The sequence below is a fragment of the Neovison vison genome, chromosome 13, assembly GCF_020171115.1.
Source record: "Neovison vison isolate M4711 chromosome 13, ASM_NN_V1, whole genome shotgun sequence".
In the NCBI taxonomy this organism is placed as follows: Eukaryota; Metazoa; Chordata; class Mammalia; order Carnivora; family Mustelidae; genus Neogale; species Neogale vison.
The window spans coordinates 146,293,481-146,310,417 of NC_058103.1; the positions used below are offsets into that span (position 1 = coordinate 146,293,481).

Sequence of the window (16,937 nt, forward strand, 5' to 3'; positions counted from 1 at the left end):
GGTGGCTTTCAAAAGAGTATTTTATTGTCCCTTTTCCTCTCTAATGAATGTGGCAGTGGCGGTCACACATAGGAATCCAGCATGTAGGCAGCTGGGATTTTGTGAGGCTGAAAGTGGCTGATTTTAACATTAACATTTATGGTCTTCAAACAGGTTCTCCCAAAGGTGGCACCACCCTTTCTGGACAGAGAGTTGGCCTGTTCCCCTCACCTCTTTCATACCCCTGTGGTTCTCAGCGCCTGGAGGGGCAGTACCAGGGAACGACCAGCAGGGGGCGGTGCCAGCCCACATTTGGAGCTGACTCATAGGGCCCAACCCCACAGCCTCTTCCTCAGAAAACCGCCGGGCTTGCTTGCCAGATCCCGACCCTGAGCGGAGGTGCTAGCCCTGCTGATTGTAGGGGTGATCCCAGCATCCCATTTAGATCCAAGTGATAGCCAAGGCCGCCCCAAGAGCTTCCTTGTCAGCATCTGCCTGCAGTTTTCTCCACATCCTGATCTCATTTGTAAATTAGAGCCCCCATCAACCAGAGGGTGGGCCTGGGCTGCATTTACAAGGGCTCCTGGCAGCTGGGGACCAATGAAGTCATTCCAGAGGGATCAGCCTTTCTTTCCCTCAGATTTGGGACCAACTCTTTTACAAGACAACTAGAAGTATATCCTGAGAGCTCTGAACATTTCTTTACCTCAGCCTCACCCACGGCCCCCTCTCTACCAACAGCTCTACCCGTAGGGTCCCCAAGGCTCCCAATCCTGCCGAATGTGAGTCTCCACCCCTGATCACTCACGCTCCAAATTCACACCCTCATACTTGAAATACCTTCTCAACCCCTGATGTTCTAGGAGATCCTTTGGCAGGCAACCAGAGTACCTTCCCTCTTACAGACTCCAATAAGAGTTCCATGTCAGATTTGATTTGGAAAAGGGGACCCTCACCTCTGAAAGCATTTTGAAGGGTTTGAAGAAAGGGTCTGGGGAAAGTCCTCAAGCCTCCCAGCCCTCCACCCGCGATAATCTGCTATGATTCCTCCTCCAGCTCAGGAGTCCTATGTAAATATCATTTATGACCATGAACTCGCAACTGCGATCACTATAAAGAAAGAAGCTCCCGGGATATGAGCATTCCCTGCACACCCTAGAAAGAAGGGATATAAGAAATCAATGCATGTGTGTGAACGTACATTCACACGTACCCATACGCGCACATAACCACACTGGAAAGCAGGAACGACGACCCAGTGGATCAGAAAAATTTCTGAGTGAAAGCAGATGGATTAAACCTCTAGCCCAGGAAATCGCTGAAGGTCCTGTCCCCTAAAGTGGGTGCAGTACCCAGGGTGTTTCACGCCCACAAGGAGGGGCAAGTCTGGGAAAGCCCAGGGGTGATCACTGGGGTACCTGGGGTACCTGGGCAGGTGCAGGTAGACCAGCCGACCCTCAGCCACCACACTGGCCAGACCACAGGCACACGTGTGTGCCCCCACATGGGAAAGTCAGTGGCGGGTCTGGGGAGAAGCTGCTGGCAATGCCGACAAGCTTGGGTGCCCAGCAGTCAGCTCTTCTCTAACGCGGACTCTCAGCCCACACTCAAAAACCACCAAGCACTTGAGGAAAGCAGACTTTACAGAAGGAAAGTGTGTGCATGTGTCAAAACATGCACAGCTGGGGGCGCCTGGGTGGCTCAGTCGTTGAGCGTCTGCCTTCGGGTAAGGTCAAGATCCCAGGGTCTTGGGATCAAGTCCAGCATCGGGATCCTTGCTCAGCAGGGAGCCTGCTTCTCCCTCTGCCTGCTGCTCCCCCTGCTTATGCTCTCTTTTTCTCTCTCCAACAAATAAATAAAATATTTTAAAAAGCAAAAAACTACCAGTCAAGGCAAGGGGTCTAGAGGAGAGACCTCACATAGGAGGGGACACAACCGCCACCCGGGAAAGGGGGCCCAGCTCCTGACCATCACTGCACACATCACACCATGCCCAACTGAGGGGACCAGGCCACCACAAAATGGAGCCCCTTCAAGGGTGATTCCTCCTCCAAATCCCACATGGAAAAGCCCTTAGCTGCCTGCCCGCTGCCAAAATTAGTGTTTGCTAGATCATTTTATATGGCCCCTCTTATCCTTCTAATGTATTTCACTGTATTTTACTTTGGCAGGGGAGAGACCTTTAAATCCGTCTCCTTGCCTATTTTCACAGACCCTCGGAGGTAAAACTGCTAGAAAGGAAATCACGGAGAAGCTCAGCGTCTTTGAAACTCAACCCCACACAAGTCACTGTCCGAAGAGCCAGAGGCGGTAAGAATAGAACTGTCCCTAATTCTTCGTGTTCAAGGGAATTGCCCCTGCTTTATTGACCCCCAACTTGGGAGGACGGTGACACGTGAACTCATCCAAACTTAGGGAGGTTCGGGGAACCACAGCCACCTCGGGCAGCCCTTTTCCCAAACTTCTGGGTCCAGGACAGCTGAGGAGACCCTGGGGGTGCTAACTACGGTTGGGTGGCTGGAGCCGTCCTCAGAAAGCTGTGTTCTCGGCTTGGCCCCGGGGGCCAAAGAGCTTCTCAGCAACGACCTTGCCATCATACTTGGGTAGTGTGCCCCCAAAGTCGGCGGGCAGGATGTCCTCATCGATCTCCTGGAAGAAGCCAGAGAGGTCATCTCCGTGGACATAGACCTGCAGGGAAGCCGGGGAGATAGAGCTGAGTGAGGGATGCCCTCAGGATGGGGGACGGAAAGGAAGAAAGGGACAGGAGGGGAAAGGCACAGCATGCCTCGTGTGCCTGATGGTGTCAGTCTCCACAGTCCTCCCTGTCATGCCGTCACTCAGCTCAGGACCACGGCACAGAGTCTGAGGAGGACTCAGGTGGGGTCTGCTCCCCCTCCCAGCCTCATCCCCCTTGTCTCAGGAGCGCTTTCCTGCTACCGCCAGAGAATTGGTGCGCGCCCTCCCTGTGCGGCCACGCACTTACCCGTTGGAGTAGCTTGGTTTTCAGAAAAGGCTTGACCATGTTGTAGGTCGTGGTGAAGTACCATGGCTGGTGAATGAAGTGGACGGCTTTGAACCGGGCTGGGAAGGAATCCTGCAGTGACAGAGAGGTCCCCAGTCCATGGCCCCGGTGGCGTCAGAGGCTCCCACTCGCTCCCCCACTGCCTCCCACTGGCTCGAGGACAGACTTGTCTCATCACATGGTTGGCCCAAAGGATAGCTCACTAAAGGTTCCATCGCTGGGCCGTAATGGGGAGGGAGCCCCCGAGGCCATGCAGCCCAGCCCTCTCCCTGCTGGTGTACAACCCCAAGAAGTGAGGAAATGACATGGTAGCGTTGTTTGGTGTTTAGGTGACCGAGCTTTTCCAAACCCAAATGCCCACAGAGTGGACTGAAAACTATTATAGACCCCAAGGACACTGCTGTCCTACCTCACTGTCCTTCAACATCCGCCCCCCCACCTGTCCTACCTCACTGTCCTTCAACATCCGCCCCCCACCATGACCCCCATCTCTCACCCCTCCTTTCCCAGATAAACATAAAGCAGACTTCAGAAGGACTTCTGAACACGTCAGTATATACAGGAGTGAGCTGTCAGGGACATTAGCGATCATCCCTTCCTGGGGACAAAGTCACATTCAAAAAGAAGCAGTGTGACATGTCTGGACAGAGAAGGGGATCCCAGGTCCAAAGGTATAGGTTCAAGTCTGGCCTCTGCCACTTTAGAGTTTTATGAGGTCACTCAAGTCCCTGAGCCTCCGTTTCAAGGTTTGTAAAATGAAGTAGAAGGGAGGAAGGGTCTGCTCTCAAGGCGTTCAGGAATGAACGTTGATCACCAAGCCAGCCTTCGTGGTCGTCATTCCTCAAGATGGCGCTAGGTGGTCTTCTTCTTCTTCTCGGTGCCAGCCAGCGCCCTTAAGTGGGGCATCTGGGCCCAGCTTCCCAGCCTCCTCCCCTACGTGAGGCTCCTGCAAGACAGAGGGTGGAGGCCTCACCTGGAGCATGTCCACCATCTTCCTGAGATCCGAAGCCCGAAGTCCGGCAGCCTGCTGCATGGTAAAGCCCTTGAAGTTCTCGATGATGCAGAAACCATTAATCTGAGTTTCCTCGTTCTCTAGTAGCTTCTCCAGGATGAAACAATATGCCTGCAAGATCTTGGACACAGAGTGGACGGGCCATGAGACCCAACGTGCAAAGATAATTAAGGCTTAATGTCCTGAGGGGAGAGCTAACGAGTACATCCTTTACTGGAGAAAATTTGTCACAGGCTTTAAAAAATGGCCCATTCCACATCTGTGGTTATGTCTCAAGAAAATAACTTTGAATGTCATTTCCATAGTTCGATGCTAAAGTGCTTATCCCTGTACCCTTTTAATAGTAGAAACACTGGAAACAACATAAATGCCCAACAATAAGGGACTGATGAAATGGTACATTCATGCCATGGAATATTCTGGAACAGTTAAAATTATAGATATATAAATTTATATATTATTATTTTTATATATAAAATATATAATGATATACATAATTATATAAAATATATATAATGATACAGGAAAATATTGAATCATGATATATTATTGTAGGGTAGATTTTTATAAGAAAAAATATGTGTATGTGCGCATGTGTGTGCATGTTTCTAGAAAAAGTGGATTGGAAGGATATGAAATGATAGAAATCTCTGAGTGGTAGAATGGTGTATGATTTTTAATTTATGATATTTTTTGCATTTTCTAATAAGTAGATATCACTTACATAATAAGAAAAAATATTTTTTAAATAGTCTTTTTTTTTAAGATTTTATTTTGGGGGGTGGCTCAGTCAGTTAAGCATCTGACTCTTGATTTCAGCTCAGGTCTTGACCTCAGGGTTATGAGTTCAAGCCCCACACTAAAGTCATAAATAAAACAAGATTTTGTTTTTTTAAGGATTTTATTTGTTTATTTGAGAAAGAGATGAATGAGCAAGAGGAAGAGAGAATCTAAAGCAGGCTTCACCCTGAGCGCAGAGTCTGACGCAGGGCTCTGTCCCATGACCCTGAGATCATGACCTGAGATAAAATCAAAGTCAGAGGCTTAGCCAACTGAGCCACCCCAGTCCCCCTAAAGATTTTATTTTTAAGTAATGTCTACACTCAATGTATTCACAACCCCATGATCAAGAGGTGCATACTCTACCGACTGAGCCAGCCAGTACCCCAAGAAAAAATATTTTTAAATCTCTTCCACAAATACACACATGCACACACACACACACACACCCCTCCGTCCTAAAGCCAGTAGCAAGAAAATCTTTTTTAAAAAAATCAGGGCCATAAGTAGAAATGGAAAAGAAAAGCTGTCTTTTCTATTTACAATAATATGATAGCACTCTTGGAAAACCCGAGAGACTCAATTATAAAACTATCATAAATTTAAAAATTCAGGATATAAAATTAATATACAAAAACAATAATTTCCATATATACCAACAATAACCAATCAGAGGATATAATGGCAGAGAAAACCCCATTTAAAGCAATACTTAAGACAAACTTAAGGAAAAAGGTGCCTAATGTTTGTGAGGAGAACTTTAAAAGGCTCTAAAAAGTTCAAAAGTAGGGGGCACCTGGCTGGCTTAGTGGGTAGAGCCTGTGAGTCTTGATCTTGGGGTCGTTAAGTTTGAGCCCCACGTTGGGTGCAGACATTACTTAAATTAGTTAATTAAAATAATAGAAATAGAAAAGAATAGAAAAATAATAGAAATAGAAAAGTTCCAAAGTAGGCACGTTAAAGGGACAGCACCCCTCATTCGCGGATAGTATAGCAGGCTATGGCTGTTGGCTGTTGCATTCAGAAGGATCCTAATTTTCCCCAAGTTTGTTCCCAATAAAAATACATTTCTCCTGGAGCTGGACAAGTTAATTCTAAACTCTCTAGGAAAAAGTAGACATAGGAGAATAGCTAGAAAAGCCCTGAAAAAGAAGACTCACATCGACAGAACTGACCCTAACAAATTAAACATTCTACACAATCTGTGATTAAAACATTGTGGTATTGGAGCATAAATAGAAAGAAATTGTTGGCACAGAATACAAGTCCAGAAATAAACCCAAATATAGATGAAAATATAGGCTACGATAAAGATGGCATCTCAAGTTACCGGGGAAAAAAGACGGCCTTCTCAATAAATGATGCTGGGACAATGAGATAACATCTTCCTAAGTGAGTCGGCACAGTTTTTTTAAAAGGTTTGGAGGGACATGCCGATGTTCTCCCAAGACAAACCCTAGTTCCCCCACTTAGTGTAGGTCTCTTATGGGCTTGACCATCAAAGTCACACACGCATATGTAAATGCAGAGACCAAAAACACTAATTCAAAGGGACCTATGCACTCCTATGTTTATTGCAGTGTTATCTACAGTAGCTGAACTACGGAAGCAGCCCATCGACAGACAAATGAAGGAAGACGGGGTATATACGTACAATGGGCCATCACTCAGCCATAGAAAGGAATGAAATCTTGCCATTTGCGGTGACATGGAAGAGCTAGAGAATGTGATGCTAAGGGAAATAAGTCCATCAGGGAAAGACAAACACCATATGATTTCACTCTTACGTGGAACTTAAGAAACACACGAATAAAAGTGGAAAAAAGACAAAGAGGCAAACCACGAAACAGACTCTTAACTATAAAGCACAAACTGACGGTCATCAGAGGAAGGGGCGGTGGGGGGACGGGTCAATAGGTGATGGGAACTACTGAGTACCTTTATCATGAAGAAAAAAATAAGATCATTTAAAAAAAATAAAAAAGAGGGGCGCCTGGGTGGCTCAGTGGGTTAAAGCCTCTGCCTTTGGCTCAGGTCATGATCCCAGGGTCCTGGGATCGAGCCCCACATCGGGCTCTCTGCTCAGCAGGGAGCCTGCTTCCTCCTCTCTCTCTCTCTCTGCCTGCCTCTCTGCCTACTTGTGATCTCTCTCTGTCAAATAAATAAATAAAATCTTTAAAAAAATAAATAAACAAAATAAAAAAGAATCTTCTTCAACTCATGGTTAAGTAAATACAGCAGAGAACTCAGGGTGCTTAATAGGTTGAAACTGGGGTTTTCTAGAATCTCTCCCAACCCGCCGTCCATTAATCCCCGTGCTCTGTGTCATCTCAGCTTTCAGCACTTGGCAAGGGTGACCCACAGCTGTCACTCCCACTTGGTAAGGGGACCCGGGGGCAGCAGCCATGTATGGGCCCGTGGGCCCTGCCTGCAAGTTCTCCCCTGCCCGGGAAGGTGGTCCCCCACTGACCTCGTCAAAGGTGATTTCTTCAGCATCCCAGTTCTCTATGTTGAAGAGCATGACCACGCGGCCATACTTGTCCCGAGTGGAGAGGACACCAGGGTAGCCGGCCTCCACGGTGCAGCGGACGGCCTCCGGGGACAGGCTGTCGAAGAGCTCGGGGTACTGCAGCCGGAAATTCACATAGCCTGGAGGAGGGAGAGCAGAGCAGCCCCTCAGGGAGCCAGCCCCTCGGGGAGGGACCCACAGGAAAATTCCAGAGACCCAGACGCGTCCTGTGTGTGACCGAGCAGGACATGCAACCTTTCCGAGTGCCTGTCTCCTCTTCAAAAACACAGGAAGAGACTACTGGCCGATCTCACCAGATTGCTGCAGGAATCAAGAGATTCTAGGCATGAATTTGTAAACTGTGCAAACATGCGGTGTCACCCGGAATCTGAGGATGATTTTCATTATTTTTCTCTTGCCACGGGCAGAGGTATAGGCTTGCCTGTTGGGCACAGGGTTAGCTGAGTAGAAAAGACCCCCAAGATCAAGCCTCAACCCCATGCAGAACCCAGAGGCCCTTCCCGATTCCAGAAGCACGTCTCCTGCCCACAAACCTCGCCCTTCCCTGTCCTCAACAAGTCCCCGCCTCTCTCGACCACCCAGCCCTACAGGGACCAGGCCCGGGAGAGGGGCTCGGGGGAGCGTTTGCCTCAGGAATGCCACTGACCTCCTCACTATTCCTACCACCCTCCAGGTATAAGCCCTCCACCTTGCTGTGCCCTCTGCCCTATTGCTATATCTCATGCCCTTTGCATTTTTCTTCAGAAGCTCCCCTTGCCCAGGAGCCTTCCTGGCCACGTTACACGTGTCTCCTTTATTTTTCCTCATTATCCTTTCTTACTCCCAAACAGTCTAGGGAGCTTTATTTCTCTGGCTTATTGTTTCCGCCTTTAGCTTATGAAGTCCGTGAAGGCAGTTCCCGTCTGCTTGGTTCTCTGCTGCATCCTTTGCCCTGAAAGAGTGGTTGGGGGCGCCTGGGTGGCTCAGTGGGTTAAGCCTCTGCCTTCGGCTCAGGTCATGATCTCGGGGTCTTGGGATCGAGCCCCGCATCGGGCTCTCTGTTCAGTGGGGAGCCTGCTTCCCTTCCTCCCTCTCTGTCTACTTGTGATCTCTGTCTGTCAAATAAAATAAAATTTAAAAAAAAAAAAAAAAAGAGGGGTTGGCACAGTGTGGCTGTGAATTCACTCTTGGGGAAGGAAGGAAGAAGAGAAGGAGAATGCATTAGCTTGTGGAGGGTCTGCTCGGACACCCCTTTCTTTCCCCGGGGCACCAAGGATTGGATTTCCTTAGGAAACCTGTCCTCAGGCAGCCAGCAGGCCTGGGCAGGTCTGTCCTCAGGGCTCCTTCCCGTGGCTGGCATCATCTCCAGTCCCATTCTGTATGAGGCTGAGGTACCTGCAGGGCAAGGGGCCACACACCGGCCTTTCCTGCCTGGCTGGGCTGGGGTCGCAGGCGGGGAAGGCTCTCCAGGACCGGGAGAGAGGAGATGGGAGCCAGACCTCTAGAATGTGGAGGCTGCTGAGTTCACATCCCATTTTCCCGGTGAGGATAAGGAGGCTCGGGAGAGTGGTTCTCACAGGGCAGGGAACGCGTAGGGAATGGAGGGGACAGTCTCCCCCATGCCTGGGTGAAAGTCAAAGCCACAGTCACCGCCTCCCCGCCTTCGCCTTCGGGAGGCGGAGGCGGTCCCTCCAGCGCGGGTCTCACCTCTGAGCAGCTCGTAGGCGCGCCCCACGTCGAACTTCCGCGCGCGGATAAAGCGCAGGAAGAAGGCGCTGTCCCTTCCCTGCACCCTCTCGGCCACCACCCGGGCCAGCTCCTGCCCAGACGCCGCCTCGGCCTGCACCAGCTCCTGCAGCTCTCGCACCACCTCCTCTCGGGTCTCCTCCCGCTCGTTTAGCTCGTCCTTGGCCTGGGACAGGGTCGGGTGGAGGCAGCAAGTCACAGACTGGCGCGCGCGTGCGGAGCAGTTCGCCCGAGCCAGGAGGCTCCTGCCAGGGCCAGCGCGGCCCACGGGCAGAGGGCTTGCCACAGGGGCCACTGCTCCTCCTCTGCCCCCACGCGCACCACCCGCACGGGCAGCACCTGAGACCGCCAGCTACTTTCGCGGCAGAACATGGAGTCAAAGTGCCCATCCTGGGTTTGTTGGCAGGAGACCCCAAAGGTGTCCGCTCTTAGGGAGCACTGCGCTATGGCCTTGAAATAGTGAAGGCCGCCACCCATCACCGTAAGGTGGGGATTCATTCATACCCCATTCTCAGGATGAGCAGACTGAGGCCCCTAGAGGGGAAGGGGACACAGGCAGGAAGGGGTGGAGCTGGAGCTCACGCTCAAAGCGGACTTGGAATCGCTTCCTCCTGCAGCCTCAGGCTTGAGTCTGATCTTTCCAAAACCAAAGATACCCTGAAGAGGGCAGCCTGTCCCCTGCCCCATATTCCTCCCCTTGGCTGGGCCTGGAGAACTCTTCTGTATGCCTCAGGCAGGTCTCTCCGTGGACAGCAGGAGTGAGGGGAAAGCAAAGGAGGGGGACTCAGGTCTGGGTGAACTCGCAGCACCTTTCCCTTGGTAGCAGAGATGGAAGATAGGAGCCCAGGCTTGGCCTGGCCCTAAGACAGCTCTGCCACTTTCCGCAGAGCACAGTCTGATCCTCTCTGAGCTGGTCCAACAGTCTTCTTTCAGAGGTACAAAAGGCAAGACCCAGAGAGGGAAAGCAACTTGCTCAAGGTCACACAGCAAGTTGAAAGTTAGGTCTGAGTCTACAACTCGGGCTTCTTGCCTATGTAGTGGGGGCGGCAGTTGGATTCCTGTTTCCCTGGGCCGCTTGCAAACCAATGTTCCTCATATCTGAGTCTAGGATGAGCTCTCATGCAAAGGTCCTAGGTCCTGGCATTGATATCAAGGGACTCTGTTGGTGCTATAGTCTTGGATTAGGCTGGCCTCGATGTCTGGTCAGCCCAGTTGCTGCCATTGCCCCAACCTCCAGGACGGCCCCTAGAACAGGCCAGTCCATTAGCTCCAGGATAGCCTGGAGAGCTGGAGCTGGATCCGTCCTACCGGAGAGAGGATGTTGTCAACATTCCCCTGCTTTTAGCTCCCCCAGCCCACCTCTCCCAGCACCCTGGGTCTCCTCACCTTCTGTAAGGTGTGGCGGGGAAGCTGGCTGCAGGGGCCAAAGACAGGTCCATGGTCCTTGGTTGTAAGCCGCTCCAGCTGGGCGCGGAGCTCCTGTTCCTCTTCAGGGACCACACGGAATGTGCCCACCTAGACAGGGAGAAGTCAGGAAAAAGCAGGAAGAGTCCCCTGTCAGCCAGAGCAAACCAGTGCAAATGAGCCTGCCCAGACCCTAAACTAGTACTTTGGTCCAAGGTCACTGTTAGACCTTCTCCCTTTGGGTGGGGTCACGGGTGGGGGTGTATGGGTGAGTGCCCATAAGGGTCTTGAGCGGACCGAACAGTAGAGAAACGGGGAGGGAGGGAGGGAGGGCGGAGAGATGGAGGGAGACCAGAGCACAGGGGTACTCACGTTCTCTGACATGCTGCCTCGGAAGACTCAGAGTCCTCAGAAAAATAAGGGCCTTGCTTCTGTCCTGGTCTCTACAGGCAGCCTCCTCCCTAGGACAGGAAGTCAAGGGACCAGTAGTGTGCACAGACGGCTCTCTTATTGTCTCAGAACAGGACATCTCGAACTTTTTTTTTTTTTTTTAAGATTTAATTTATTTATTTGACAGACAGAGATCACAAGTAGGCAGAGAGGCAGGCAGAGAGAGAGGAGGAAGCAGGCTCCCCGCTGAGCAGAGAGCCCGATGTAGGGCTTGGTCCCAGGACCCTGGGATCATGACCTGAACTGAAGGCAGAGGCTTAACCCACTGAGCCACCCAGGCGCCCCACATCTTGAACTTTTGAGTGCCTAAGAATTACCTAAGGAATCTGGTAGAAATGCAGGGGCCTGGGCCCCTCACCCGTGATTCTGACTCAAGAGGCCGAACTGGGCCCCGGAATCTGCATTTTAAAGCAACACTCCCCCCCACCAACCCCCGCCCAGCCATGGCCCTGAAGAAAATGATCCTTGGGCTACACTTTGGGGAACAATCCTTTGAGAAGGAATACACACAAAAATACAGCAAACCTTAGTTCTTAAGGCCAGTGCAGGCAGGGAAAACCTAGCTTCGACCTCCATTCTGAAGTTACGTGATCGCTGCAGAATAAGGCAATCCCTCCTCCCGTCTGTGGCCCTCCCTCTCCAGCCCAAAGGGGAATCTCAGAAACTTCCCAGCCTAGCGGATGGTCCCTTCTCCAGTACATTCGTTCTCAGGAGTGGGGAGGACTAGTTACGTAACCAGAATACTGGGTGTGTGTTCTGTGCTCTGTGATGCACTATGTAATTCCAAATCTGTATCTCAGAGCCAGACCCGGCATTATTCTCCTCATCTTACATGGGAAGAAGCAGACCCGGGGGAAGAGTAAGTGACATGGCCACTGTCGCACAACCAGAAACAACCAGGGATCAGGCCTTGTGCCCAAGCTGGGACTTCCCATGGGCGCCGAGATGCAGCCTCTGGTGGCGAAAGTTGCACCTGGGTTCAAATTCTGTCTCTTCCACTTGCAAGCTACGTAATTTAACCTGAGTCTTGCCTATCCCCTGTAAAAGGGGGGAGTGGGTGGGTGGAAGGAGGGTCCTGAAGGTGAAATTAAATAACCTGCACAGAGGCAGTGCTCGGCCACCGGAACAAAGCTCATCTGTCGCCCCCATGACAACCTGTTCAACCCCCTGAGTATCTTAGGAGACAGCGCTCCTGTTTCCAGATTTTTTTCTTGTCCTGTCTAAACATCCCCAGGACGTTTAAAGAAGCCGTCACCACCCTGCTCCTTTCTCTGACCAGGTTCCCACTTGCCAGTTCCGTCCCCTGTTCATAATTGGAAATTGACAAAGGTAGGACTTTGACAGCTAGGGCCAAGATTTCTCCAGGTTAAGTCCCTAGGACCATGGGTGTTACAGAAAACCCTTTAGGGTCAGAGAAACCTGGGTTAGAAATGAGAGACGTCATTTACCACCCGTATGACCTTAGGCAAGTTGTTTAACCATTCTGAGCCTCAGTTTCCCCATCTGCAATTTGGGGATAATAACTGTACCTACCAAATAGAGTACAAAAAACACCATAGTGTTTTTTGCTCTAAAACATGATATCCCTTCCCTTTCTTACCATCCTACTGATCATTGCCCCAGTGTGCCCAGAGAGACTGGGAGGATCCCAGGGGATATCCAAGGACCTCCCAATTCCCTGCCTCTCCCATTTCTCAGCCCCAGCCAGGGCAGTGAACCCACCAGTGGGATCTGAACCTAAGCTTTCTCTCAGGTAGACGTCCAACTGTGTGCGCTCAGAGACAGACTGAAATACTGGTGTGGCCTTTCTCACTGGGGCTTTGCTGGAACAGGAATGGAGAGACTGAGAGAATTGAGATTAGACAGGAGAGACAGTGGCTGGTTACCCCCAGCCTGTTAAGCAGATCATTAAGACAAGATCCTAGAGCCTTGAAATAAAGGGCTAAAGTCAGTAGAGCAGCTCTTTTAAAAGTATGCCCAATCTACTGAATTTTGAGTTTTTAAACTGTATACAATGAAAAAACATTCACCCCCATCTCAGGGTGAGGCTGTTTCCCCGCCATCTAGGTTGCCAGATAAAATACAGAATTTCCAATCTCGTGTCTATTTCAGGTGAACAACAAAGACGTCTGAAGCATAAGTATATCCCACGCAATACTTGGGACATACTTACACTAAAAAAAGTCTTTGTTGCTCATCTGAAATTCACATTTAACTGGGGACCCTGTATGTTTATTTGCTGAATCTGCCATCAGGTAGATCTAGTACCACTTGGAGAATGGCCATTTGGTTTCAGTTTCAGAGGCAGCCTGGGATGGGGTCTCCCCACCCCCCTGACTCCTCACCCCAGTCCTGGGCTCCCTGGCCCGGCCAGACCCCTGCTACTGACTTACCTACCAGCTCCTCCTTCGGGGTACCTGGTGCCTGCGTCCTCCTCCTCCTCAGGGAGCCTGGACGTTGCCTCCACTGGGGGCGTGGCCCAGTCAGCCGGCTGGGATTACTGTGTCACAAGGAACTTCTCAAGGCCCCCAGTTTCCTGTTAAATCAGGTTTACAGGGAGGCCCAGATTGGGGCAAGTGAAGCACCGGGGGGGAGAGGGGATTGGCCTGGGCCTGGCTGTAGCCACCTCAAAGCCCTCTTTTGTGTGCTTTTGCTTGAGTTCCTGCTCAGCCATGTGGAAGCTGGGCAATGGGGGTGGGATCCGGGGGGATCCGGGCCAGCCCCATCCCCTCCTCCTCCCTCCCTCACGCTCACTCTCATTTGCGGGGGTGGGGGGGGCGGTCTGAGAAAGCACATCCCAGGGTAAGAAGATATGCAAGAGATGGAAGGACGTTTTAAATGTGACTGTGGGTCCGGTGGCAGCGGTGACCGACCCAGGCCTGTCACTCTCCCCCTGGGTATGGTACTTGTCCCCTCCGCAGTGAGTGGGGTCCCCTGGTTAAGGCAGAGTGGAAGAAGGCAAGGTCGGGGGAGCTGCCTTCCACGCAGTATGGCGAGTGGTAGGAGCCTGCTTGGGAATAAGGCTGGCCGCTTTTCAGTCCTAACTCCAGACCCTTCTAGCTGTGAGAATTAACTTCAGCACTCTAACTCAGTGTCTTCGAGAAGCTGGGATAATTAGGGACAGGCTGGTGGCTTTAGTGAGGATGAACGTGCTTGGCTCAGTGCTGGACACTTAGTAAACGTAAAGGCACAGTAGATGCTGGCAGTTACTCCAAGTCCAGAATCCATATGCATCTGGGTGGCAGGGACCCACATTATCCAACCCTCTGCTGTCCCTCAGCAGGTGGCTTCCAGGGGGCTCTGCTTTGGTTCCGTGCTGGGGGTGCGGTGGAGAGGGGCGGCGCGGGATGATTCTTTAGTCTTTCTCTGGGATTCCAAGGGCAGGGAGCTCCTTGCTTTTACTAGAGGACGATATTAGAGGACGATCCTCCTTGCTTTAAAACTCCTCCTCCGTCTGACCCCCAAGCAGCCGTCTATAATGTCACCCTCGGTCCTGATTTTGCCTCCCGGGACAGGGCCAGGATCTGTGCACAGGACATTCTCCAGAGTCCAACCCCAGAAAGGCTTTTTGTTTTTCCCCAGAAATAGTTCTTGGTTTTCAACCGATTCCTACTTGGATAGGTTTGGGATCCCTTCACCCTCCTGTTCCCGCTCCAGACACCTTGGGGCTTATGAGAATGTCATGGAGGGGCAGTCCCTGGGAGCAGCACCTGACCCCACTGGTCTCCCTAGACCCCCTTCCTCTAGAGCAGGCGGCAATACCTGGGCTTGGATCTTGGGGTGCAGCTAAGTGATGTTAATCTCCTTTCTTCTGACGGCCCCTTCCCTGGGCTCCTGCTCAGGCTGCTGTCTGACTCTGTTTTCTCCCAAGTCCTCCCTGGAGCTGGAGAACCCCTCATTTCTAACATTTTGCTCCTGAGAATTCTGCAGAAGCCACTGGCCACATGTAGCTGTTTAACACCTGAAGTCGGATAATGGCACCAAAGAACTGAACCGTAACATTAATGAACTTAAATTTAAATTGAAAAGTTGGTACCAGTTCCAGTTATTGGGAAACGGTGAAGTATGTTTGGAATAACTTAGGTGTATGATTCTAATTTTTCTTTCTTTTTTTTAAAATTTTATTTATTTATTTGACAGACAGAGAGATCACAAGCAGGCAGAGAGGCAGGCAGAGAGAGAGGAGGAAGCAGGCTCCCTGCTGAGCAGAGAACCCGATGTGGGGCTCGATCCCAGGACTCTGAGATCATGACCTGAGCTGAAGGCAGAGGCTTAACCCACTGAGCCATTCAGGCCCCCTCTACTCTTTCAACAGCAAATTCTGTGATCAAGTATTTAGAGTCTGACCTGAGATGTGCTATAAATATAAGATACCTGCTGGCTTTTGAAGACTAAGTACAAAAGGAGCATAAAATTTCTTTTTTTTTAAATTAAAGATTTTTATTTATTTATTTGAGAGTGAGACCACTCATGCACGATCTGATAGAGGGTCAGAGGGAGAGGGAGAGAGAGTCTTAGGCAGACTCCCAGCTGAGCACAGAGCCCAGAAAAGGGCTTGCTCTCTGGACCACCGTGAGATTATGACCTGAGCTGAAATCAAGAGTCAGATGCTTCACAGACTCAGCCACCCCGGGGCTCCAGCCTAAAATCTCTTATTAAGGATTTTTACATGACTTAGTGTTCTGAAATACTAGTGCTTATTGGGTTGAAAACATGAGTTAATTTCACTTGTTTCCTTTTCCTTTTTTTGATGTGGTTATTAGAAAATTTAAAATTTTCTCATTTTAATTTTAATGGCTCCCATTGTATTTCTAATGGAGGGTGCTGGTCTAACCATTGCTACTCCTTGGAGTGTGACCTGTAGACCAAGAACATCATCATTATCTGGGAGCTTGTTAGAAATGCAGAGTCTCTGGCTTTTCCCCAGATAGGCTAACTCAGAATCAGTAGGTTAACAAGGACCGCTCCCCGCTCCCCCCGCTCCCCCCCCCCCGCCCCCTCCTCTTCCCCCTCCCCTTCCCCCTTGCCCTACCCGTGATTCCTATGCACAGAAAAGTTTGAAAAGCACTGCCCTAGAGTTTCCGGCCCTCTCCCCCTTCTGCCTGTGCCCAGCACATGACCTTGCCTGATCTCAAATCTGAGGATTGGTGGGGAAGTAGATTGAGGATTATCCTTGCCTCCATCCTCTTCCTCTTTGGGGCAGGCCAATGGTGGCGTGGGTGGGGATATAGGAAATGGAGAAAGGAGGATGGGGTGGGGGGGGGATCCTAACCTGATTCCAGGCCATAGTTGCTCTCAGGGGGTGCTAAACACCTGTAAAATGGTGTTACAGGCTGAATTGTGTTCCCCCAAATTCATGTCTGGGAAGTACTATCCTCCCTCTGAAGGTGACTGTATTTGGAGATAAGGCCTTTAAAGGGTAAGTAAGGTAAAGTGAGATCATCAGGGCAGGCCCTAATCTGACTGGTGTTCTTATATGAAGAGGAAATTTGGACACAGTTATAGAGGGAAATTTTATGTGAAGACACAGGGAGAAGATGGCCACCTATGCACCAAAGGAGGAGGCCTGGGAAGAAACCAGTCCTGCTGACAACTTGATCTTGGGTGTCTCACCACCAGAATTATGAGAAAACTCATTTCTGTTGTGTAAGTCCCTCAGTCTGTAGTACTCTGTAACAAGCTAATGTAGATGTGATTCGGAACATTCCCCCAGGTACCCCCCAGAGCGTGAGCTTTGTGGGAGACAAGGTGGGGTGGGTGAGAACTCCGGCTGCTCTGTGGGAAGGAAGGACGGAAGGCCCAGCATAGGCCCGGTAAAAGCCAGCTGATAGAGTGCATCGCAAGGAACACTCCAGGGCACCAAGAACACTTGTGGGTTAAAGCCCCAGAAAAGAGCTTTTCAGGATGCGAGCAGGCCATGAGGCCCTTTTTAGGGAGCAGAGCTTTCTGTGGCATTCTCTTCTGCTCACAGCCCTGCCTCTGCCCTGCCCTTCCCCGATCCACAAGAGTCACGTTCATGTCCAGTTCCTGTGCTG

At 50.7% G+C, this 16,937-nt stretch overlaps 1 protein-coding gene across 1 annotated transcript; it reads right to left on the minus strand.

Annotated features, from left to right (window-relative positions):
• Window positions 1-2,508: 2,508 nt before the first annotated feature.
• Window positions 2,509-11,034, minus strand: RLBP1 (retinaldehyde binding protein 1). The gene is made up of 7 exons (XM_044230741.1): window positions 10,825-11,034; window positions 10,435-10,563; window positions 9,010-9,214; window positions 7,264-7,442; window positions 3,975-4,133; window positions 2,963-3,073; window positions 2,509-2,667 (listed from the first exon to the last, which is right to left on the minus strand). Exons 1-7 carry the CDS (start codon window positions 10,834-10,836, stop codon window positions 2,509-2,511), a joined length of 954 nt encoding a protein of 317 aa, XP_044086676.1. The 5' UTR covers window positions 10,837-11,034.
• Between the last annotated feature and the right edge of the window lie 5,903 nt (window positions 11,035-16,937).

Coding starts and splice junctions, on each gene's coding strand:
- RLBP1 (XM_044230741.1), bottom strand. Junction 7,443..9,009: donor CGCCTACGAGCTGCTCAGAG/GTGAGACCCGCG, acceptor TCCCTCCTCCAG/GCTATGTGAATTTCCGGCTG. Junction 3,074..3,974: donor AGATGGTGGACATGCTCCAG/GTGAGGCCTCCA, acceptor CTGTCACTGCAG/GATTCCTTCCCAGCCCGGTT.